The sequence below is a fragment of the Lissotriton vulgaris genome, chromosome 7 (assembly GCF_964263255.1).
Source record: "Lissotriton vulgaris chromosome 7, aLisVul1.2, whole genome shotgun sequence".
NCBI classification, from domain to species: Eukaryota; Metazoa; Chordata; class Amphibia; order Caudata; family Salamandridae; genus Lissotriton; species Lissotriton vulgaris.
Window position 1 is genome coordinate 1,266,829,683 of NC_141695.1, and position 25,248 is coordinate 1,266,854,930.

Consider the following 25,248-nt stretch of genomic DNA (forward strand, 5'->3'; position numbering starts at 1 on the left):
GCTCTTTGCGCGTGTGTGGGGGGGGCTCTTTGCGCGTGTGTGGGGGGGGCTCTTTGCGCGTGTGTGGGGGGGCTCTTTGCGCGTGTGTGGGGGGGCTCTTTGCGCGTGTGTGGGGGGGGCTCTTTGCGCGTGTGTGGGGGGGGCTCTTTGCGCGTGTGTGGGGGGGGCTCTTTGCGCGTGTGTGGGGGGGGCTCTTTGCGCGTGTGTGGGGGGGGCTCTTTGCGCGTGTGTGGGGGGGGCTCTTTGCGCGTGTGTGGGGGGGGCTCTTTGCGCGTGTGTGGGGGGGGCTCTTTGCGCGTGTGTGGGGGGGGCTCTTTGCGCGTGTGTGGGGGGGCTCTTTGCGCGTGTGTGGGGGGGGCTCTTTGCGCGTGTGTGGGGGGGGCTCTTTGCGCGTGTGTGTGGGGGGCTCTTTGCGCGTGTGTGTGGGGGGCTCTTTGCGCGTGTGTGTGGGGGGCTCTTTGCGCGTGTGTGTGGGGGGCTCTTTGCGCGTGTGTGTGGGGGGCTCTTTGCGCGTGTGTGTGGGGGGCTCTTTGCGCGTGTGTGTGGGGGGCTCTTTGCGCGTGTGTGTGGGGGGCTCTTTGCGCGTGTGTGTGGGGGGCTCTTTGCGCGTGTGTGTGGGGGGCTCTTTGCGCGTGTGTGTGGGGGGCTCTTTGCGCGTGTGTGTGGGGGGCTCTTTGCGCGTGTGTGTGGGGGGCTCTTTGCGCGTGTGTGTGGGGGGCTCTTTGCGCGTGTGTGTGGGGGGCTCTTTGCGCGTGTGTGTGGGGGGCTCTTTGCGCGTGTGTGTGGGGGGCTCTTTGCGCGTGTGTGTGGGGGGCTCTTTGCGCGTGTGTGTGGGGGGCTCTTTGCGCGTGTGTGTGGGGGGCTCTTTGCGCGTGTGTGTGGGGGGCTCTTTGCGCGTGTGTGTGGGGGGCTCTTTGCGCGTGTGTGTGGGGGGCTCTTTGCGCGTGTGTGTGGGGGGCTCTTTGCGCGTGTGTGTGGGGGGCTCTTTGCGCGTGTGTGTGGGGGGCTCTTTGCGCGTGTGTGTGGGGGGCTCTTTGCGTGTGTGTGTGGGGGGCTCTTTGCGTGTGCGTGTGGGGGGCTCTTTGCGTGTGCGTGTGGGGGGCTCTTTGCGTGTGCGTGTGGGGGGCTCTTGGCGTGGTGTGTGTGGGGGGCTTTGGCGTGGTGTGTGTGGGGGGCTCTTCTGTGGGTGTGTGTGTGCAAACGCAATACGTCTTGCATTTGCGACAGAGTAAGCTATTGGCATTGTAAATGACAATGCCATTTATTTATCTGTTTTCAAAACCAACACATAAATGAAGTTTGTCATTTACAATGCCAATAGCTCAAACTTTTCCGAAGGCGAAACCGTTGCATTGTAAATGCTTGTTTACAATCTGTCAGCACTAGTTTTTAAATAATGTTTTATTACCTGCTGTTGCAGGCATGGTTTTCCCTTTCCAGCTACCACACACAGCATTTTTTTACATCGTTTTCTTTTTTTAGAGAAGTTTGGAGGGTGCATGTTCTGTTCCATGCACCTCCCTTCCGCCCGCCATCCTGTTTTAAAACCATTTATTAATAATTGTGGGCATGTTTTATCAGTGCTGTGCCTGTTTCACGAGCGCCGCCAAATTCCCGAACATCAGGCGAAGCCCCACCTCCTGATAAAGAATCAAAGATCATAGATGCTTCAGGGAAAAGAATAGCTGCCCAAGCTAGCAATGCATGGCGCATTGCTAACACACAAGCCCTACTAGCAAGATACGACCGGGCTCACTATGATCAGCTAGAGAAGCTCTTACAACATCTACCTGACCAATACAAGGCACAAGCAGATGACCTCATAGAAGAGGGTAAACTTATATCCAATGCCTCCATTAAGTGTGCACTAGATGTAGCAGACACTGCATCCAGGGCAATAAACACTAGTGTCCTCCTTAAACGTCACGCTTGGCTACGTATTTCAGGATTTAAGCAAGAGGTACAGACCACTATCTTAAATCAACCAACAATTGTTTGGTCCAGAAGTAGACACAGCCCTTAAAAAAATGAAAAAAGACACGGACACAGCCAAGTCTATGGAAGTGTAGGAAATGGGACCCCCGGCCAGCCAGGGCTTGCGCCACAGCCAGTCAGAGACCACCACTCCTATGTCAGGGCAAGGGGGTCACACGCCAAGACAACCCCTGCTCATCCTCTAGGTAACGTGGCGCGAGCAGTCAGGCCTATCTCGGAGGTCATGTGTAAAGCATTTGCGCACGCACCCACCAGCAACAACATCCAGGGCCTCCCACAAAAGGAACTCCACACAAGGTATATATGAGAATAGTCTTTGTATTAAAAAGGGCACATAGGAACACACACTTTACAAGGTGCCAGAGGCACGGGGAGGGTTTACAAGGGACTATGTACAGTGCAGGGCCATGGGGCCACTGCTAGGAATATGCACATGATGGAACTGGCATTAGGACACATAACAATCAAGGACATCCTAGAATTGGCATTAGGACTCACTACAACCATTAGCAACATATTTGAGGTACAGGACAATTCAGCAAAGCTCACACATTGTTAGCTAGAACCTTAAGAGGGAGAAAGGGCAAAGCACATGACATAACACATTACTTTCCAAGGGCAACATAGGATCACTCACAGTAATGATAGAAGCAAGAACATATAACATTCTCTAGGCCAAGGGGCCTCTGGGGGGGTAGGGACGCCCTGAAGTAATAAAGTTAGGACAGGCTGCAGGGAGCCAAGAGTCGACCTAAACGTGGCAGCTGCCCACGAAGTGCTGGGCAGCTGTGGTGAATGAGCAACGTAGGAACCTCACAGGCTCAGGGAAACAACGGGCCATGGTGGAGCCTCTCAGGACTCTAGAAGAAACAGAGGGTCAAAGGTTGGAGCCTCTCGGGGGCTCGAGAACAATGGGACAACACGGGGGGAGCCTCTCAGGATCAGAAACAAGGGAGCCTCTCCGGGCTCAAAGGGCAAGGGAGCCTCTCGGGCTCAAGGTAACGTTGGAGCCTCGCCGGGCTCAGAGGGGGTAAGGGGGAGCCTCTCGGGCTCAGGACAACTGTGGAGCCTCATGGGGATCGGGCATCGTTGGAGCCTCTCGGGCTCAGGCGGACAGATGTGGGCACGTTTGAGTCCTTCCCGGACTCAAGAGCAAAAAGGGGGGCCCTCGGGAGCCTCGCGGGGCGCCAGACGTCAGGGGAGTCTTTCAGGCTCCGAGCAGAGAGAGGGGGGCAGGTACAGTCCCTCTCGGGGGACTCAGTAGTTTAAGGGGCCTCCCGGGCCTCCTTGCAGCAGGGATCGTTGGTTGGAGGGGAGACGCGGGCATCGGCAATGTGCCCGACGCCCCTCCTCTCCCATAGCACTCACCGGGCTTCTGGCGCTGTCCCGACTCTTGCTTGCTCCTCGGGGCACCCCCTCTCGTTCATGGGGGCCCCGGGGTGGGGGCAGGACGACAGCTTCTCCTCAGGCAGAGGCAGGAGCCCCCGAGGCGGCTCCCGCTGCTTCTTCCTTCTTTCTCCCCACCAAATTGGGGGCAGGCTGTCAGTCTCCTCGGGCCGGCAGTCAATAGGGGCGTGTGAGGTACTTTCAAGAATGTGGCCGGCGGCCAATGACAGGGCCGCCGGCTTCTTCGGGGCCGCCAATGGCAGCGCGGCCTCGGATGGGAGGCGGCCGCAGCGCCTCTCTGGAGGGCTCGGGCTGCGGCGGCAATCTCAGGACATACCGGGTGGGCACCGGTGGAGATCGATGAAGCGCGCCCAGGTGATAGTCAGAATCCCAGCGCGCTTGGGGCGCATGATAAGTCCAGAACTGCGCTCCAGCGCAGGGGGGCACAGAGGAGTGGAGCGCTCTCAGCGTGGGGGTGACGGAAGTGGCGCTTTCAAGCGCTAGGCCAGCAATACGGCGTTTCCAGGCGCTAAAGTCTCGCACAGCAGCCAAGTCTGGTTAGGGTCCAGGATAAGGCACCTCCAGGCGCTAGGACAAGGGGCAAGGGTCTGGCAGAGGCCAGGCCAGCAGGAGTCCAGGGGCTGGGCAGGACTCTGAGGCAAGCCATCCCTGAGCCCAAGCAGCAACACCCCCTGGTAGATTCAAGTACAGGACAAGAACGATTTGTAAGGGGACACAGCCCCTTTTTATACAGCACAACTCTTTGATGTAGGGGGGCAGGTGGGGGGAGAACCAGGCGCCGCTGGTCTGGAAGCACTCAGGATGTGCTCAGCCCCTCACTGTATTCACTGGCAGGGCAGGGTCATCAGTCACACCGCAGGGGCCGGAGCCAGCATTGTTCAGGGAAAGCTCAGCCCCTCCCCTCACATCTGCAGGCTAATCTCACACTCACCCCTGGGGCAGGCCCCTCCAGACTCCTGGAGCCAAGCTCACCAGCCGGCTCCAGCCAATCACACGACAGGCATACTTTACCTTATTATGCCACTTTCTAGAAGTGGCACTTACACGCTAGCCCCATTCCTCCAACATACATATTCACGTAGCATTTCATTACACGAGTGCACCCATACCAAACTCGGGCCTGCACTCCCAACACCTCAAGAACTACCATGGATACATACATTCCCAATGCATTCTTATGGGAGGCAGGCCATTCTCACCCACGCATTCAGAGAACACGGCACGTACACTGCGCCACGTGCGCAATCACCAGATAATCTTAGCACTAGATCACCTATCACAAGCAACAAGTTTCAGGGGTCAACCTGCCAGAAGGGCCAAGTCCAACAGGAAGCTCTGCAGTCTACCCAAGCTAGAGGTTCCTTTCGTTGCTCCTTCTACAGAAGAGGCTCCGAACAAGATGGAGCAGACAATTCAGCTTCCTTTAAGACAAATACACAAGCATCCTCTAACAAAGGATACTTTAGAGGGGGCTTCAGAGGTAATAACAATAAGGGAAAAGGACGTTGTCACAACAATCGATCCTCTTTCACCACTAAACAGTGACTTCCTTCAGCTCCCCCAACAGCATACCACTCCTGTAGCGGGGAAATCAACACAGTTCCTACCTGTCTGGAATTCCATCACAACAGACAAGTGGGTAAGACAGATTATCCACTATGGTTACTGCCTAGAGCTTACAGCTACCCCTCCAAATATACCACCCAGACAGCATTCAATGTCCACAGAACATCTAACGCTGCTCCAACAAGAGGTTCTCTCATTGCTGCAAAACAATGCAATAGAGCTAGTTCCATTGCAACATCAAGGAACAGGGGTCTACTCACTCTACTTCCTAATACCCAAAAAGGATGGGACACTAAGACCAATGCTAGATTTAAGGCCTCTCAATCTGTATATACACTCAGACCATTTTCACATGGTCACTTTACAACAAGTGCTCCCATTATTGCAACAAGGCGATTTCCTCACTACACTAGACCTCAAAGACGCTTACTTTCACATTCCCATTCATCCTTCTCACAGGAAGTATCTCAGGTTTGTGCTAGGACAGCACTATCCATTCAAAGTCCTTCCATTCGGGGTCACAACTGCACCAAGAGTGTTCACAAAGTGCCTAGCAGTAGTAGCTGAAAAACGGTGATGGATCAAGCCCTGATCTTTGGACTGGGTAAGAGTGGTCTGCTTAATTCAGACACTCTGTTCATCACCACCCCCTTTTCTGAATCATTTTTGTCCACCATAAGCGTGGAAGGGTATACTCAGATGTGAGTCCCTAGCTCATTGCACCATCAGGATTCAAGCAAGCCGGGCCGAAGACGGCTGAAATGCCAGAAACCGGTCCCCGGTAGCTTGTTTCCTTCCCAGTATAAGAATTGGCTTGGTAGTTTGGTCTGCCCTGTTCCCATGATGCACTGGGCCAGGGTCAGACTAATTTGCATATAGCCAAGTTCTGAGCTGGGATGGTGCAGTGAGCTGAAAAACGGTGATGGATCAAGCCCTGATCTTTGGACTGGGTAAGAGTGGTCTGCTTAATTCAGACACTCTGTTCATCACCACCCCCTTTTCTGAATCATTTTTGTCCACCATAAGCGTGGAAGAGTATACTCAGATGTGAGTCCCTAGCTCATTGCACCATCAGGATTCAAGCAAGCCGGGCCGAAGACGGCTGAAATGCCAGAAACCGGTCCCCGGTAGCTTGTTTCCTTCCCAGTATAAGAATTGGCTTGGTAGTTTGGTCTGCCCTGTTCCCATGATGCACTGGGCCAGGGTCAGACTAATTTGCATATAGCCAAGTTCTGAGCTGGGATGGTGCAGTGAGCTGAAAAACGGTGATCGATCAAGCCCTGATCTTTGGACTGGGTAAGAGTGGTCTGCTTAATTCAGACACTCTGTTCATCACCACCCCCTTTTCTGAATCATAGCAGTAGTAGCAGCACATCTCGGAAAAAAACATATCCATGTCTTTCCATACTTAGATGATTGGCTCATAAAGGCCAAGTCATTCAACCAGTGTGTTCAACACACATCTCACACGATTCAGACACTCTACAGCCCTCTCGTGTACATCAATACCTAGGGGCTACCATAAACACCAATACAGCTCTAGCTTATCCCAGTCCAGCCAGGATACAGAGCATTGAAGCCTTAGTCACAAGGTTTCAAAACCAACACTCTCTCCCAGCCAGAGTGTTCATGCAATTAATAGGCATAATGGCATGTTACATTTGTATTGTACCATATGCAAGACTGCAAATGCGCCCATTGCAGGAATGTCGAGCACATCAGTGGAATCGGACACAAGGACAACTACTAGACCTGGTGTTGGTGGACAGCCGCACACCTCGCTCTCTGCAGTGGTGGAACACCAAAAAGTTGTCCAGACCGCGGCTGTTCCTCGAGCCTGTTCCACAGATAGTACTGACAACAGACGCATCCCTCTGGATGGGGAGCACATCTGCTCCACCACACAACTCAGGGAAGATGGAACGCTCAACAAAAAGTGCTTCACATCAATCACCTAGAGTTGCTGGCGATTTTTCCTGGCACTGAAATCCTTCCAAGTGCGCATACGGAACAAAGCTGTCTTAATCCGGACGGACAACATGACAGCCATGTACTACATACAAAAACAAGGAGGCACACATTCCCTGCAACTGTCCCAGCTCGCACAAAACATTTGGAGATGGGCCATTCCACAAAAGATATATCTGCTTGCAGAACATCTTCTAGGAGTTCACAATCAGATAGCCTATCTGTTAAGTCGATAGACACAACAGATTCACGAATGGGAACTACATCTGCAAGTTCTTCAACCATTCTTTCACAAGTGGGGTCATCCAGACATAGACCTGTTTGCCACACACAAACGCAAAACGCCCAACCTTCGCCTCCAGGTTTCCACACCGGTTGTCCAAGGGCAATGCGATATGGATGAACTGGTCAGGCAGATTTGCGTACGCTTTCCCCCAACACCACTAATACCACTAGTGGTACGCAAGCTCAGACAACAGTCTCTCAAACTGATCCTGGAAGCTCCCACATGGGCACGCCAACCGTGGTTCACCACACTACTAGAACTCTCTAGTTCCACACCAAAAACTGTCTCTAACACCATCCATGCTAACGCAGAACCATGGAGATATCAGGCATCCAGATCCAGGTCAACTGGATCTGGCGATCTGGCTGCTGAAGTTTGAGTTTGGTTACCTTAACCTGCCACCAGACTGTATGAATATCATTAAAGAAGCCAAAAGACCTACTACTAGAGCTTGCAATGCTGCTAAATGGAAACGATTTGCCATTTACTACAATAATAATCAAATTAATCCTTAAAAGCTGCTTCCATACAAAATATTATCTGTTACCTTCTCCATTTACAAAGATGTAATCTGGCATATTCATCCATACGTTTACATCTTACATCCATTGCCGCAGATCTACAAAACAGACAACATATGTCGTTGTTTAGAGTACCAGATTTTATGGAAGGATTAAAAATAATTTTTCCTCCTAGGTTACCACCCTCTCCAGTGTGGAAACTACACATTGTTCTTACCAGGCTCATGGGACCCCCTTTTGAACCTTTACACAAATGTGAACTACACTTTCTCACATGGAAAACAGCTTTCCTCGTTGCCATTACCACTCTTAAAGGAGTTAGTGAGATTCAAGCTTTCACTATACAAGAACCATTCTTACAATTACACCGTAAAAAGATGGTTCTAAGAACTAATCCTAAATTTCTTCCTAAAGTAATTACTCCTTTTCATCTAAACCAATCTGAGTTACCAGTGTTTTTTCAAAACCCAGACTCTGAGAGCAGAGTGAGCTTTACACACACTAGATGTCAAGAGTATTTCTCTATTACATTTATAGGACCAATTCCTTTCGCAAACCAAACAACTATTTGTAGCTCTCTCTCCACCACATAAAGGCAATCCTATTTCTAAATCAGGAATTGCAAGGTGGATTGTTAAATGTATACAAATATGCTATCGCAAAGCAAAACGCACATTAACAGTTCCTCCTAGACCGCACTCCACACGCAAACTAGAAGCCTCCATGGCTTTCTTAGGGAACATTCCTCTAGAAGACATCTGCAAGGCAGCAACATGGTCTACAACACACACCTTCACTAAACACTATTGTGTTGATGTGCTAGCAAGCAGCAAGCTGCAGTAGGCCAAGCTGTCCTCAAAAGTCTTTCAAAATACTGCAACGGATACAGGTTACCACTGCTAGGGGAGATACTGCTGCACTATCGATGCACAGTGTAGAATCTGTAGCTCATATGCCTCGAACAGAAAATGCTACTTGCCAGTATGCATCTGTTCTTGGCATGTAGAGGTGCAGATTTCTACACTCCCTCCCGCCTCCCAGGGACCTGCATCTGTTCCAGTTTTATCTTAATTAGATATACACACATGGACATTCTTTCTTTCTACTGACTCCATCATTTCCCATCATGGCGAAAAACAATCTAAGGATGGAGCAGATGCCCATGCGAACGATCATCCAAGGGAGGAGTCACCTATCTCGTGACTACAAAGACTTTCTCCAAGACTACAACCACATGAAATCATCCGAGCCCAAAACCAGGTGGCGATCTAATGCACAGTGTAGAAATATGCAGCTCTATATACCAAGAACAGATGCATACTGGTAAGTTGCATTTTTCTTTACACGGAACTCCGTAAAATAAAATAAAATAAAATAAAATAAAAATAGTCCACTATAGCCCTGCTGTGTAAATACCGTCATCCCCGTCTTGCCTCCGGTGCCGCTCTTTAACTTTAGTTTTAAACACAGTGGTCCCTAAACCAAGACAATGAACTAGAAAGAATAAATATAGAACCAGAATCAGTACTATATTGGGAGCTGTCCAGCCGGACAGAAATGTTTTTAACTCGTAAAATGGACACAGAAACAAAGTGGGACACAAGCCTGTGTCCTACTTGGTGTGCATACAGAAAAACAAACGGGAAGGCTCAGGCAGAGTGACTTGCTTGTATATTATAGATTAATTTAGCACAAGCACAGGTATGGTGAGACACCGTTACACATGGGTAATATAAATTGAGAAAGCGTTTACGGTGTACATATGGTCGACGTTTCAATCCCTTTTATACAATATTGGGATAATTATCAGGACATAGTATTTACATGCCTGAGTGAAAAAATGCCTGATAGAGATGAGTAGTAAAAATTAGGGAAGACAGTTAGAATGAGCTTTAAAAACAGCGTAAAAAGGCATGCAGATGCAAATGAGGCGCCGAAAGATTTCGGCGTACCATTTATCGCACGGTGTTGTGATGTGAAGACAACTGCTTGTGTTGCTTATGCTGGTAGGTGCTCGTAATAAGACATAGGGCGCAATGGCCGGACATGGAAATGCAAAGAAGACTGGGTTTGCAAGGTGCGCACATGCAATGCGAAGTGTGTCCTGTGGCACACTGTGCGACAGCCAATGCAGAATGACTCTGGGTCAGTTAAGCGTATCCTGATGCTGAATACTTTGCAAAACAGGCCAAAAAGTGCATCCTTTGCGGTGCATTAATTTGAAAAGTTGATAGATTATGAGGAAGAGGTAAGGCGAATATCAATGCTTAGTGAAGAATGATCTATTATACCGGTTTCCAGTGGAGAATATTTTGGAAGGGTCGTGTACCGCGTCCACGGTTACACTACTTATGGAGATCTGCGATGCACCTTGTTCGACCGACGGAAAGTGTTGTGTCCATGCAGGGGTCCATATGACAGGCCGTTCTACATGCGAAGTGTCGATCGTGTACAAACTGTAACCCAGTATGAACTGAGTACATGGTTAAACGCCAAAAGCAGCGGAAATTTTTCATTGGCTTACATACGTCGGCGTACCTTTTTTTTTTTTTTTTTTTTTTTTTTATATCGTTTATAAAGCTCATTCTAACAGCCTTGCCTAATTTTTCCTTCTCGAGTTATGTCTTTTTCAGGCATTTTTAGGTCTCGCCTCTCAATGTGCATGCGCATTGAGCGGAGCGAGACTAAAGGGGTTTAAACAGACTTTAACTAACTGGCGATTTGATGCTGTGCCTGTGTGGTTTTAGGTCAATGCACAAGCGCAGCATCAAATTGTCAGCCATCTGTTGCCCAGCTTGGTGCCGCTCCACCCCCTGCGGCATCAAAGGCTTTCACGGCCGTCCGGCCGTGATTTCAGTTGAACGGCCGTCCGGCCGTGCTTTCAGTTTCACGGCTGGCCGTGTCTCCTTTTCTTTTAACTTGTTTCTTGGTTTTTTTCTGCCCCTGTTGTGCCATCCGTCCGCCCTCCGTCACTGGTAATCTCCCCATCTCCTGCCCTCAACGAATGGATAACCAAAATGTATAAAACCGCCTCATTAGAAATTCGTAAGGTCCTAGACGGACTGAAAGTTTGCTGCAGACTTGGTAAAACCCAGGAGTTTTGATGAAAGAATGACATCGGAGTGAAAGTATCTATTATACGGCCTCTGCTCTCTCCCCCTCTTTTCCCCTCCCAGCCCCCACCTATGTCATCCTGTCACCCCTTCCCATGCGTCTGCTGCCTCCATGCCCCTCACTTCATTTCAATCCTGGACACGGCAGACACACAGAGATGAGGTTACCTTCCAGTTACTCAGTCTGTTTCTGCTTATTCAGTTTCTTGCCTTCCGTTCTGTCATTGCACACACTGCCCACACTTTTCGGGATTTTTCCCGGTACCTTGAGTTCTTAATGTTCGGTATGTGATCTAAATACAAACCCAAGGTTGGCTCAGGTGACACGCATGGGGCCATCTGGTGAATATTTTATTTCACAGAACTACCTCAATGAGCTGCTTCCGACATCCATCATTCAACATCCACCCATGCATCGTTTCACCCAAGCATTCACCCACCCATTCACACTCATCCATCTACGTGTGTTGCCGGAACATAGACCCTGGAGGAACTATTCCCCCCCCCCATAGCCCCTGTGCTTGGTATCTTCAGCGTCAAACGTTCAAAACAATACCTTTTATTACATGTATTTGCTCTTTTCATAGCTGCAGGACTTGGTTCGGATGCGGTTTTATTAACTGAATGTTTTTCTCGACTCATGTCACTCTCCCACTGTGGATAAAGTGCAGAGAGTCGGCCCGGGAACCTGCACAGCTCGTTAACGGAAGGGTTTCACTTCGGTGTGACATTCCGATAGTTCAGCAAACTTAACGTGACATCTAGAGAGGTGCAGCGTCGCCAGCTCTGCAAAGCGCCTCTTATTATAAATTGTATCTGAAATTATCCAGTTTCTATAAATCCTCCCATTCACACTTTAATCCATCTCCGTGTGCTGCCACTCCTACCCATCCACCCTCGCATGCAGACACACCCATCCAACCATATATTCATCCAAGTATACACCTATCAACTATAAACGTATCCATGCATCCATTCACCCACCCATTCACACTTGCATCCGTCCATGTGTGCAGCTACCCCTACCCACTGCTGCATGCAGGCACGCCCATCCAACCATAAACTTATCCATGCATCCACTGCATTAATACTATGTGCATGTCCTCATACAACTGTCGTTTGTCATCATATGTATGTATGAATGTGTGTGTGCATACTATTGCCTTTGACTAAAATAAGCTGGTCCTATTGGCTTTTCAATGCTTGTTTTATTTAACACATTTGCCTTAAAGCTCTCAGAAGAGCATAGATTCAGTTTAGAATGAGATAGCCTCGTCATTCATATTCTTTGCCTTCACAAATTTAATAAAACCTTCATGAACAATAGTGATGTTTTATCTAGGAACCCGATTCAATATTGTGACCTTATGCCCCTATACGGCTATAATCAATTAATATCCCTCTAATGGCATAATAATCAGAGCCATGTTTCAGTAAATCGCCTCTGCAGTCCATGACCCAGCAGAAGCTACTTCCTTAGATTCCTAGAGAGCACACAGAGTTCTTTTGACACACCAAACCCCCAGCAACCTGGGAAAGCCCCGCTTGCTTTGTTTTGATTTGTAATAGAACTCCTGCGAGCACTGTAAGAACGGCCAGTTCTTAGTGACATCTTTATTGACGTCTTATGTCCAAACCTTGAGTCAAACTCTGCACCTTTCAGGTATAAATATACCAACGTTGCCTTAAACAAACACACGGTGGTGATTCTGGAGCAGAGCAGCTAATCTACTTTCCGAGAGCCCAGCAGAAGCGAGAAGCCCACGGACGCTGCCCCTCCTCTTTTACGCGCTGAAAAAGACGCTGTATTTTCTCCTGCCGAGAAAATCCAGCTCCGGCGTTTCCAGCCTACCCTTGCGGGTTACTGGGATATTGGGTCCTGAGAGGGAGATACCAGACCTCCTACATTCTATTCCCAAGGTACAGTGCTGACTAAACCCTTAGAGAGAATTCTTGAACAGATCCTTGGCAACAAACCTACTTAACTTAAAACTGCTACTTACTTACTCCTTCCCACGTATTAGGCTTAGGTCAGGTACACCGGGGTAGGCGTATTTTAGAAGCACCAGTTGAGCACGTTAGCCTATGTATATACATGTATATATATTTTATCCATTTTAAAGTGTCTTATGGCTAAGAAACCATATCAATGCTTTTACAGTATTATTTCATAATACTCCTTTTACTGCACGTACTTTACTTTATAACAAGTCTTGCAATTGTGGCAATTCATTTCTCTTGCATGAGAAGGAAGACTGCTCAATAAATAAAACCTTTTATTGGAAACGGCCGCCTCTCTATTCTCTGCATACTGGTGAAAGAAATCTGCACAACTGACTGAGTGAAATAGCTGTCTATTGTTTCACACAACTCTAGAGATTGACTCTTATTCTGAGGGAGCAAAATTGTCATGTTTATGCGGTTGTCGGAAGCTGAATCCTTCTTGTCTGAGCCAGGGAAGCTGATACCTTCCTATTCAGTCAAGAAAGTTTCCAGTGACCTCTGAGCTAGCTGGCGCAAACCTAAATTAAGTCTAACATAGTCAGTAGAGACCTAGAAGACCTCAGTCCTACGTCTAAACTGCTGTTTGTTATTCCAATGTGCAGGGCCTATAGGGAAAATAGGACCTACACTACAATAGAAAGACTAAGTCCGCAATATTCACTCGTTCAAAGTTCCTTAAGGGTTCACCCTGAACCAAGGAGTAGAAACAGCACAACTCACTTAGGTGTGCGCTCCGTGCTGCAAAGCCAACGGCCCCCCTCTCCTCCGACAAACTTTAAGAAATCCAGGAATGCTGCTGATTTCATCTGTTAAGAGCCCGCAACGTCTCCGAACCAGCTTGCTTTTTTTTTTAGTCATGCCATAAGTATGCGCTATATCAACATCCACCGCCACATCCACCGCCACATCCACCGCCACATCCACCGCCACATCCACCGCCACATCCACCGCCACATCCACCGCCACATCCACCGCCACATCCACCGCCACATCCACCGCCACATCCACCGCCACATCCACCGCCACATCCACCGCCACATCCACCGCCACCGCCACCGCCACCTCAACCGCCACCTCCACCTCCACCGCCACCTCCACCGCCACCTCCACCGCCACCGCCACCTCCACCGCCACCTCCACCGCCACCTCCACCGCCACCTCCACCGCCACCTCCATCGCCACCGCCACCTCCATCGCCACCTCCACATCCACCTCCACATCCACATATATGTGGTGTCTCTGTGTGTGTGTGTGTAGGTGCAAATGCAATGTTCTTGGATTTTCGTCACAATAAAATACACTGAACATAATCTTCACAAAAGTTATTTACAAACGTTTAAGCTATTGCCATTATAAATTACAATAACTTTTATTTAAGTATTAATTATTTACAAAATTAAAAGCCATTGTTATTTGTAATATCAATACATCTAAGTCACGTAAATACAACACACATTGCATTACAAATGCTATAGGTGTCACATTTGCGAAAGTTAAAACTATTGACATTGTAACTGACAAAGCTATTAATTTTGCTATTTTCAAAACCAACACATAAATAAAAAAGTGTCATTTACAATACCAATCGCTCAAACTTTCCTAATGCGAGACCTATTGCATTTCCAATGCTAGTTTCACTCAGGCATGTAAATGCTCTGCCCTGATGATGATACCAATATTTCTAAAAGGGATCAAAACATCGTTGACCATTTGTACACTATAAAAACGCTTTCTCAATTTATATTACCCATGTGTAGCTGTGTCTCACTATATCTTTCTTGAGCTAATTGAATGTATAATATACAAGCAAGTAACTCTGCCTGAGCCTTCCTGTTTGTTTTTCTGTTTTATGTGTATATATACTGTATGCACACCTAGTAGGATGCAGGCTTGTGTCCCACTTTACTGTTTCTTTTGTCCATTTTACAAATTATAAGCATTTTTGTCTGGCTGGACAGCTTCCATCATAATTCTGATTCTGGTTCTATATTCTTTATAGTTCATTGTCCTTGTTTAGGGACCACTGTTTAAAAATAACTACCCAAGGTCCCTGACCAATCATATTGGGCCCCCTTGTCCTTTATAAACGCACTTTAAGCACAGTGCCTGCTTTTAGATTAACCACCTTGCTTAATATTTTAGCACCCACTCCTTACATGTCCGACTTGTGTCCTACGGCCTTTTCGCTGTGGCCTTTTCGCAGTAGCCTGTAGTTGTTTACGTACCTCGTTCCTAACCTCGCGCTCTGCCGATGCTGAGGGTGTGGGCAGGGTAGGGCTCCGGGCACGCTGTAGTAGCAACAGCAGCTCCTCAGAGTCCCGAGCCACTGCTGCACACAGCACCATGGCGTAGAGCGCCTGCCTATGTTTCATTCCCTACTGAGCTCCAGAATATCATTCCCTTCAACTTCAACATCTGCACACATCTGTTCCCCCAGCTGCACACATCTGTTCCCCCAGCTGCAGAATGTTGGCTTCCCACACTTGTAATCCCTCAAATCGCTCTGTTTTCTGGTTATGATTCTTCTCAATGTTTATCTTCACCATTTCTACACGTCTGAACAGGGCTTTGAGTGGATGCAATAACTGGGGTGTGGGTGGGGGGGGGGGTCTCTCAAAGGGGTGAAGCCAATGTAATTAAGGGCGTGTCTTAAAAACTGGTATGCTAAAAATCTGTTGAGCATACTGTGCCGCCCGACTTGTATTCTGCTGCTTTTGTTATTGCATCCAGATATATAATGCAAGTAACATTACACCTACAACAAGCCAAGACTATTGGTTTTGTTAATGGTTTTTAGTTGCTACAACTTCGTTGTATATAATAATCAAAATGCTTCAGTTTTAAAATGATGAAACTGAAAGAACTACTATGATTCTCTTTAAAGTTACATCAAAGGCAGTGAACGGTGGTACTGATGCAGAGGAAAGTGTTCGAGGCATGTAGGCTGCTGAATTCATCTGTGCATAGATCGCAGCCTAGTGTTGGGTCCGGATGATTGCACATTGTTGTCCTGGAAGAGTCTTCGAAGTATCACAAGATAGGTGGCTCCTCCCCGGACTACAGTGCGCATGGGCATCTTCTCCATCCTCAGATTGTTTTTTTCCGCCATTGGGTTCGAATGTACTTTCGTAACTCTGAGTTCGGAATCGATTAGAAGTTTCTAAAGGCCAAAAGGCATTCGTGGTCGTCGGTATTGTTATTCGATCAGTGCCGACAAATTTATTCCTGTTGTTTTCTACTCAGGATGTCGAATCAGGCCGCGTGGCCTTTTCGACACCAAGGGACCGATCGTCGATGGAACGAAGTCCATTTAAAAGATGCCCCAACTGTAACTCTAAATACCCACACATAGATAAACACCCGGTGTGTAACAAGTGTTTATCTCCAGAACACAATGAAACCGACTGCTTAGCTTGTGCTCAATTTCGATCGAAAAAGACACTTCGTGTTCGACGAGCAGCGAGGCAGACGATGCAGAAGTCAGCGCCTGAGCCGTAGAATATCTTTGAGGACGACGAAGAGGTCGTCGAAGCTGAGGACTCAGATCAGCAGTTGGAGCAGGGGTCAGAACATGACTCCAACTACTACATCGACGAAAAAGACAACGTCGAGGTAGGGGACGACGATCCAGGCATCGGAGCCGTCGAGGACGACTCCGATCCAGGCATCAGAGCCGTCGAGGACGACTCGGCGAGGACACTGGGCCAACCGTGAGTACGGAGCCCAATACATTTACTGGTACGCTTCCGGAGGCTCAGGTTGAGGCATCGCCGGAAGGCCTTAGCCAAGATCATGACATCGATTCTATAGCCCCGCAATTAAGCCCGGCTAAGAATATAACACAAGAGCCATCCGTGCAACATTACCAAAGCTTGGTAAAATCGAAACCAAAAGTGATGGCACCAAAACAGAAACCGAAACTAATTGACTTCAGTTTTCTGACCGAGGAGTGTGGATCCATCGGAACGGACCAAAAAGAAAAAGGTTGTCGACCCGGCTGGGTTGCATACAAGGGTTGTCGAGCCGAGAGCCAGTACACCCATGTCCACGTTTAAGCTAAAGGCCGTTGAACCGACAAGATCGATGTCGACACCAAGCAACACAAAGGACTCGCACAGAAGACGGTTGTCGAACCAAAACAGAAAGTCGACAAACCAAGGCCGGTGCCCACAAAGACACTTGAGCCGAAAACAAGGTCCGAACCGAAGGGGTCCATCGATCCGAGGCAGCAAAACATCGCTCCAAAGCAGCAAGCTCCAAAGACGACACAAGGCCAAAAAGTGGTTATCGAACAAACGAGAACAGTTGGATCGATAACAATTACATCTCCAAAAAAGTTCATACAGACTAAAAAGACTGCTGAAACACAGAAGTCTCTCGGACCAATAAAATTTGGACTTCCTACACACATGAAGCCAAGAGCGGTTGAACCTAAAACCGGAATCGAACCGACACAACAAAAAAGGCGATATATGGGGAAAGAGCTAAAGCACCTGAGGAGCAGGAGCCCTCAACAGATGAACTTCAAAACAGTATGTTGACCCCGATACTGGCAAGGTTACACTATTAAAAAGGAAAATCAGACCAGACACTTACTCTGAATCCTATAAGATACCACTCAAAAAGACAAGATACTTCATCTCCAATTCTCTTTGAGCCTATCAGACCATATGTGCAAGAGACTTGTACATATTCTCCCACACGCACAGATGAGTATGGGGAGTATGAGGATAATGAACAGTACAATTATCCAGTGGACAATGACCAGGACATCCAAAATCAACCATGGTCTGACCCTGTAGATCCTGGAGACTCTCAGCCAATTCCAGACAATACTGCATACCCTGTTAAGACTTCGCCTACAGAGGACACAGCTGCTTTCAATGCACTGATAGAAAGAGCAGCATACAATCACCAGGTGGAGATGCATGCAGATCCCATTGACTGAGACTTTCTCTTTGACACTTTCAACACTTCGGAGAAAACAAAACATTGCCAATGTTAAAAGGGGTGCTTAAACCTGCAGGGGACATATTTAAAGAAACAACCTGGGCACGGGTCATTAACCCCAGAATAGAGAGAAAATATAGGCCAGCACCAGTGGACCCTACATACATTAAGGGACAGCTGCCTTTAGACTCTTTGGTAGTATTCAATGCACGTAAACGTGCTAATTAGCAAACTTCTGGCGAGGCTCCGCCTCCAGACAAGGAGTCTAAGATTCTGGAGGCTTCAGGAAAAAGAATAGCTGCTCAAGCAGCTAACATAGGGAGAATTTCAAACACACAAGCCCTGTTAGCCAAGTATGACAGGGCACACTATGACACACTAGAGCAAATTCTCCAGCATCTACCTGACCTTTATAAGGAACAGGCAGAGTTCCTAATACAAGAGGGAAAGCTAATATCTAACGCCTCCATCAAATATGCGTTAGATGCAGCAGACACAGCAGCCAGGGCTATCAATACCAGTGTCCTGATCAGAAGACATGCGTGGCTACGCATCTCTGGGTTTAAGAATGAGGTTCAGAGCACTTTACTCAATCAACCTGTAAACCCTGATTTTTTTATTTGGCCTGATGTGGACACAATATTAGACAAAATGAAGGATACCGAGACAGCCAAGTGTATGGGAGCCTTGCAGTCACAACAATACAGAGGCTGCTCCTTTCGTCGCTCCAGCAACAGAGGAGCTGCAAGAGGAAGCTTAACACAGCAAACCTCATACAACAAAGGGAACACGTAAAACACCTACAACAAGAACAGTAGAGGAGGATACCGTGGCAATAACAACAAGGGTAGAGGACGAGGGAATAACACCACCAGATCCTCTACCAATTTCCAAACTGTGACTTATTGTCACTACCCCCAGACCATGTAACACCGGTCGGGGGAAGACTACAGCAGTTTCTGCCAGTCTGGGAAAACATAACTAGACACAGGTGGGTGAGGCAAATTATCCAGCATGGCTATTGCCTAGAATTGAACTCCACACCACCCAACATACCTCCAAGACACCGTCCTATGTCCGCAGAACACCTACACTTTTTGCAGCAAGAAGTCATCAGCATGCTACAAAAAGGGGCCATATAACTAGTACGCTTAGAACACCAGGGTACAGGGGTGTACTCGCTGTACTTCCTAATCCCCAAGAAGGACGGGTCTCTCAGACCACTTTTGGACCGCAGGCCCCTAAACCAATACATCTTATCAGAGCATTTCCACATACTCACTCTACAGCAGGTATTACAACTGTTGCATCAAGGAGACTTACTCGCAACACTAGACCTCAAAGACGCATATTTCCATATACCGATACACCCGGCACACAGGAAATATTTCAGGTTTACAATACAAAATCAGCACTACCAATTCAAAGTCCTTCCTTTTGGGGTGACAACAGCCCCAAGGGTATTCACCAAGTGCCTAGCGACAGTAGCTGCACATCTGAGAAGACCGCATATTCACGTCCATCCATATCTGGACGACTGGCTAATACAAGCCCAGTCAGCCCAGCAATGTGCCAGCCACATGTCACGCACTATTCACCTCCTGCACAGTTTAGGTTTCTCGCTGAACTACCAAAAGTCCCATCTTCAGCCTGCCCACATACAACAATACCTGGGAGCGACAATAGACACTCTGGCAGCAAAAGCACAGCCAAATTCTGCCAGAATCAACAGCATTCAGACGCTAATCCAAAGGTTCAGGCTCCCAGCCCGAGTGTTTATGCAACTGATAGGCATGATGGCCTCATGCATTTTCATAGTCCCTCACGTGAGACTACACATGCGTCCGCTGCAGGGGTGCCTAGCACGTCAGTGGAACCAGGCTCGAGGACAATTGAACGACCTAGTGTTGGTGACCAGTCGTGCATACAACTCTCTGCATTGGTGGAATCCACAAAACCTTTGCAAGGGACGACTGTTCCAAGAGCCTGTACCACAAATAGTGTTGACGACTGACTCATCCCTGATAGGGTGGGGAGCCCATGTCCTCCACCACACAGTGCAGGGCTTATGGACCACTCGGCAAAAGAAAATGCACATCTGGAGCTTATGGCCATGAAAGCGTTCAAAGTACATTTGTGCAACAAGACCGTGTTGATACGGAAGGACAACATGACTGCAATGTACTACCTACAGAAACAGGGGGGGGACACACTCTCCACAGCTGTCACATCTAGCTCAGAGCGTGTGGAAGTGGGCCATTCAAAGAAACCTATTTCTCATGGCGGAACACCTCCCAGGCAAGGACAATCAAATAGCGGATCTGCTCAGCAGACACAGCCAACAGGTGCACAAGTGGGAGATTCATCCCACAGTGCTACACCCATACTTCCAACAGTGGGGACAACCAGAGATAGACCTGTTCGCCACAAAAGAAAACCCAAAGTGCCAGTTTCGCTGGAAGGTTCCCACACCCGCAGTCTCAGGGCAATGCAATATGGATGAACTGGTCAGGCAAATTTGCCTACGCTTTTCCACCAGCACCGTTGATACCGCTAGTGGCACGCAAACTGCGCCAGCACTCCATAACGCTAATCCTGGTTGCTCCAACATGGGCGAGGCAACCGTGGTACACCACGTTCCTAGAACTTTCCGTGGTGCCTCATCAAAGACTACGACTAACACCCAGTCTCCTAACGCAGAGCCATGGAGACATTCAGCACCCAGATCCACAGCAGCTGAACCTTGCAATCTGGCTCCTGAAGTCCTAGAATTTGGCTACCTAAACTTACCTCCTGATTGCATGAACATTATCAAGGAGGCAAGAAGACCTACAACAAGAGCAAGCTAGGCGGCAAAGTGGAAACGTTTTGTCATTTATTGTAACAACAATGACATAAACCCACTAGACGCATCAACACAAAATATCATATGCTATCTTTTGCACCTACACTGCTGCAATCTAGCCTATACATCCATAAGGATACACTTAGCTGCCATAGCAGCCTACCTTCAAAACAGGCAGCACCTTTCGCTATTCAGAGTGCCTGCAATTAAAGCATTCATGGAGGGGCTCAAACGAGTGATCCCCCCCCAAGACACCCACCTTCACCTGTCTGGAACCTAAACGTCGTTTTAACCAGACTAATGGGACCACCTATTGAACCTTTACACTTGTGTGAAATAGAATTTTTAACATGGAAGGTGGCTTTTCTCGTAGCGATTACTTCGCTTAGAAGAGTTAGCGAGCTGCAAGCCCTAACTATCCAAGAGCCATTCATCCAAATTCACGCAAATAGGGTCTTGCTTAGGACAAACCCTAAATTCATGCCAAAAGTGGTATCCCACTTCCACATCAATCAAACTATAGAACTGCCAGTGTTCTTCCCAAATCCACAATCAGTACCTGAAAGGGCTCTACACACACTAGATGTTAAGAGGGCTCTCCTATATTACATAGACAGGACAAAAGATTTCAGGAAAACAAAACAGTTGTTTGTTGCCTTTTCACTGCAGCACAAAGGCAACCCCATTTCCAAAAATGGTTTAGCTAGATGATTAGTTAAGTGCATCCAAATATGTTACATTAAAGCTAAACGCACTGTAACAGTTCCCCCAAGAGCGCATTCCACACACAAAATGGGGGCATCCATGGCTTTCCTAGGAAACATTCCTCTAGAAGAGATATGTAGAGCAGCCACATGGACTACCATACATACATTTACCAAACACTACTGCGTAGCTGTACACTCCAAGCAGCTGTAAGACAGGCTGTTCTCAAAACTCTTTTTCAGACTGCTGCAGCTGGCACAGGCAACCACTGCTAGGGGAGAGACTGCTATACATTCTATGCACAGATATGAATTCAGCAGCCCACATGCCTCGAACGGAATATGCTACTTACCAGTATGCATCTGTTCTTGGCATGTAGGGCTGCTGACATTCATATCGCCCACCCTCCTCCCCGGTGCCTGTCGCAGCTGTAGCATTCACTATTACTTTCTAGCATGGACATCACTTACTGTATCATACTCCATCTCTGCCACAATGGCGAAAAACAATCTGAGGATAGAGAGGATGCTCATGCGCACTGTTGTCCAGGGGAGGAGCCACTTATCTCGTGATACTTTGAAGACTCTTCCAGGACAACAAAGTGCAATCATCCGGACCCAACACCAGGCGGCGATCTATGCACAGATATGAATGTCAGCAGCCCTACATGCCAAGAACAGATGCATACTGGTAAGTAGCATATTCCTTTTTTTCCCACAAAGGTTAAGGGTAAAAAGGGAGAGCCCACTAGGGAGACGTCTCAGCACCTGCTTTATAGAACTGCCGGTGCTGAGCACCAACAGGACCCGGTCCACTTAAAGCCCTGTGTCAACTCTATACAAGCACACACTTTTGAAATCTTTTGCCCAGCATTGCCACTGCTCTGACCCTTTAAGCACTTGCATGCGTCATCGATTGAAGCGTTTTATAAAAGTTAATCCCCTTAATGTTTTTTTGTTTGTTAGTAGTCTTCAAGTGGACCTCTAATAAACAATAAGCCCTATAATAGCATTGCTAGCTTCAACGTTTATTTTTTCTGCAAGATTCTGGCAGTGTGCCCCTGTATTGTCACCCCGTGCAGCCATCGACTATTGTCCAATAACTCCTCCACTGGACACTTGCAGATTTAGCCTTCAAGAGGGAGTTCAAGTAGCACTTTATTAAAGCCCTGATATAAACTTTACCCATTGCCTAAACTCAGACTCTGCAGATTGCATGTTTATTCCCTTTCCAATCCATTTTCTATGTTAAAATCCCATGTCTGGTGTGCCTGGTTCTGCTTCCTCAGAAGCACTGACAATATTATCCTCAATCAAAACTTCAATCTTGGAAAATCGAGACTTCTTTGGTTCACCCTAGATGCTTACTTGCAAACCGACTCCACTTCAAAGTAGATAATGGGAAACTGTAGCACTTAAAATATCTCCCTCCCCCTTAGCTCCTTTATAGCACAATTTCTTTCCTTCTCTCTTTCTATCATATTAACTCTAAGTATAATCCCAGTTGACCGCCGAGCTTCTGCTGACAGCCACTGACACCTAACAAAGTTGGCACCCAGCTCCTCGCATCCTCTACTACTACTACCCCTCGAACTAGATTATCATCGAAGCTACATAAGGGACTTTGTTGATATTGACATACAGCTGGTTCATGGGTGATAAACGGAACACACTGTACCATTGTTTACTTATCGCTTTTTTTAATTTGATTACTGTATGAATCTTTCTTGTGCAAATGAAAATACCTAATACAATGTTAAAGTAAAAAAGAAAATCCCACTAACACTGTAAATTGTCTTTTTTCTGTCCGTACTTTGTAAAGTGGCTCCCACCTTGTGTCAAGGACTTTAACGCTCTTTATCACAAACTCTATTCCTCCCAATGCAAGGATCTTTGGTTAGTGTTGTAAGCTAGGCACGGCTTGGGTATGGACGTGGTTTGTGTTAGGAGTTCTCTTCCTGCGTGGTTAACTAGTTCCAGGAAACTCGTAATGCTATATTCTGTGCCAGATGAGATAACTTTATTTTGTTTCAGGGTTATTTTATTTCTACGTGGTGAAATTAGAGGTTTATTAGTTATTCAGAGCATAACATCATGCATGTCTACTCTGATTTTAAGCACTGCAATCCATTATGCTAGTGCATATCAGCTTAAAAAAACATTAACAATTTTGGAGTATAGACTTGAAGCTGCATCACACCATGGATAGAGATGCAGTAAAAGTCCAATCAATAACCGTGTCTAGTACACTTTGAGAGGCGAGCAAGAGGTAAAGCTCTCTGAGTGGCCATCCATGCTGGAGCGTTTTGTCCTGCATTTGGAGGATTGTAACTCAAATTAAGCATGGTCATCAGCAGGAACTTGTTAGTTAACTGTCCTCTGCAGCTTAACGTGCTCCTTTGGCTCATCTACATTCTAATGCTTGGAGGCCACTTGAATGGCGGATATTCTTTGCAAATAAATGTAACTCAGCCCAGTGGATGGTGGTTTAGGCAGCAGTGCACCTCTAGCAACGTTTTACTGATTACAGTTGTATTATACTTAACACCATAACTCAAATCAAATAAACCAGTACACTACTAGCAGAATGGAATTTACATTGTTGCACTTTGAGTGGGAAGCCTTCAACAGTAGATTCGTACATAGAAAATGTGTTTGGAAAGATTTAATTAGTGGGCACATGTGTTCCCTCTTTATTCAGTTGTTGGTGGCTTTCAAATGTTTGAATATTCTTCTTCACAGACATTCACTCCACTGGTGGATAAGCTGGGTATTGGATCGGTGGTGCCAGTTGAGTTTCTTATTGACCGAGATCTGCGCTTCTTGTCGGACACCAGTGGCCTGCGTCTCTTTCAGGTATTTTATTACTTGGGGACTAATGTAAATCTTCAAATGCTCAAGTGTCTGGGCGATCTGCAGTGTATAGTAATAATTGCATGTTTTTTATTTAGGTCTTCATACCTCATCTCTGCCTTGCAAACTCCTGTAAATAGCTGGTGTTTCTCTTAACGAAAGTGTGGTATTCTATTTACTAATATCAGAATGCGGAGTATAATTTGCCAGGATTCGAAAAATGACTTCCAGATCAGTGCCCTTGCATACATTTAAATCCCAGCTACCTGGGCTATCCTTTCTGCTATTATTGAACTATTATCCAGATCGCTACATTTCGCCAGCAGATGGATTCTCAATGAAAGATCTTTCTGAATCCAGTAGAAGACCACACTGTGAATGGGAGGCATTGGATAGGTCGAAAATTATTCTGGAAGGGCCAATAAAATATTTAACCCAGAATGAGTGTCATGAATGCAAACCTGCTGGTTTGGGTTTCAAACCAAGCATGTCCTGATACTGGAGAACACATCCTGAATGTGGAGAACAGTAGCACACGTCCTGAATGAGGAGAAGGGTAGCGTACATCTTGAATGTTGAGAAGGGCAGGTCATGTCCTGAATATGGAGATGGTCATACATGCCTGAATGCAGGACAGGGAAGCATACATCCTTAATGCAACAAAGGGAAAACAGGTCTTGAATGCAGAGAATGGGGTACAGATCCTATATCCGAAGAGAAATGCATATCCTGGCTGTTGAGGAGGAAATAGCTAGCCATGCATCAGACGAAGAGCTCCTAAATGGGGAGAAAAGGACATCTTGTTTGGGAGTAGAAAAAGAGACCCACTTTATTGAAGTGGAAGATAGATCATAATTTGGGTATGGAAAGGGGAGGAACAAATACTTAATGGGTAGGAAGAGAACTGTCCATTCTGGATAAGTGTTAAAAGCTAGAGCACATTTTAGATTGGGTTGGGAAGAGCATATCCTAGGATGTGTGAAGAGAGCAAATATATGCCCTATTGAAGGGAGGATCATATTTGTTGATAACGTTT

General features: G+C 47.2%; 1 protein-coding gene across 1 annotated transcript in view; it reads left to right on the forward strand.

The window, feature by feature from the left end:
• KDM3B (lysine demethylase 3B) overlaps positions 1 to 25,248 on the forward strand; it is a 1,298,224-nt gene that overhangs the window by 91,680 nt on the left and 1,181,296 nt on the right. The window contains exon 3 of the mRNA XM_086931831.1: positions 24,102 to 24,215. Coding sequence (XP_086787957.1) covers positions 24,102 to 24,215 — 114 coding nt within the window. The remainder of the gene's footprint in view (positions 1 to 24,101; positions 24,216 to 25,248) is intronic.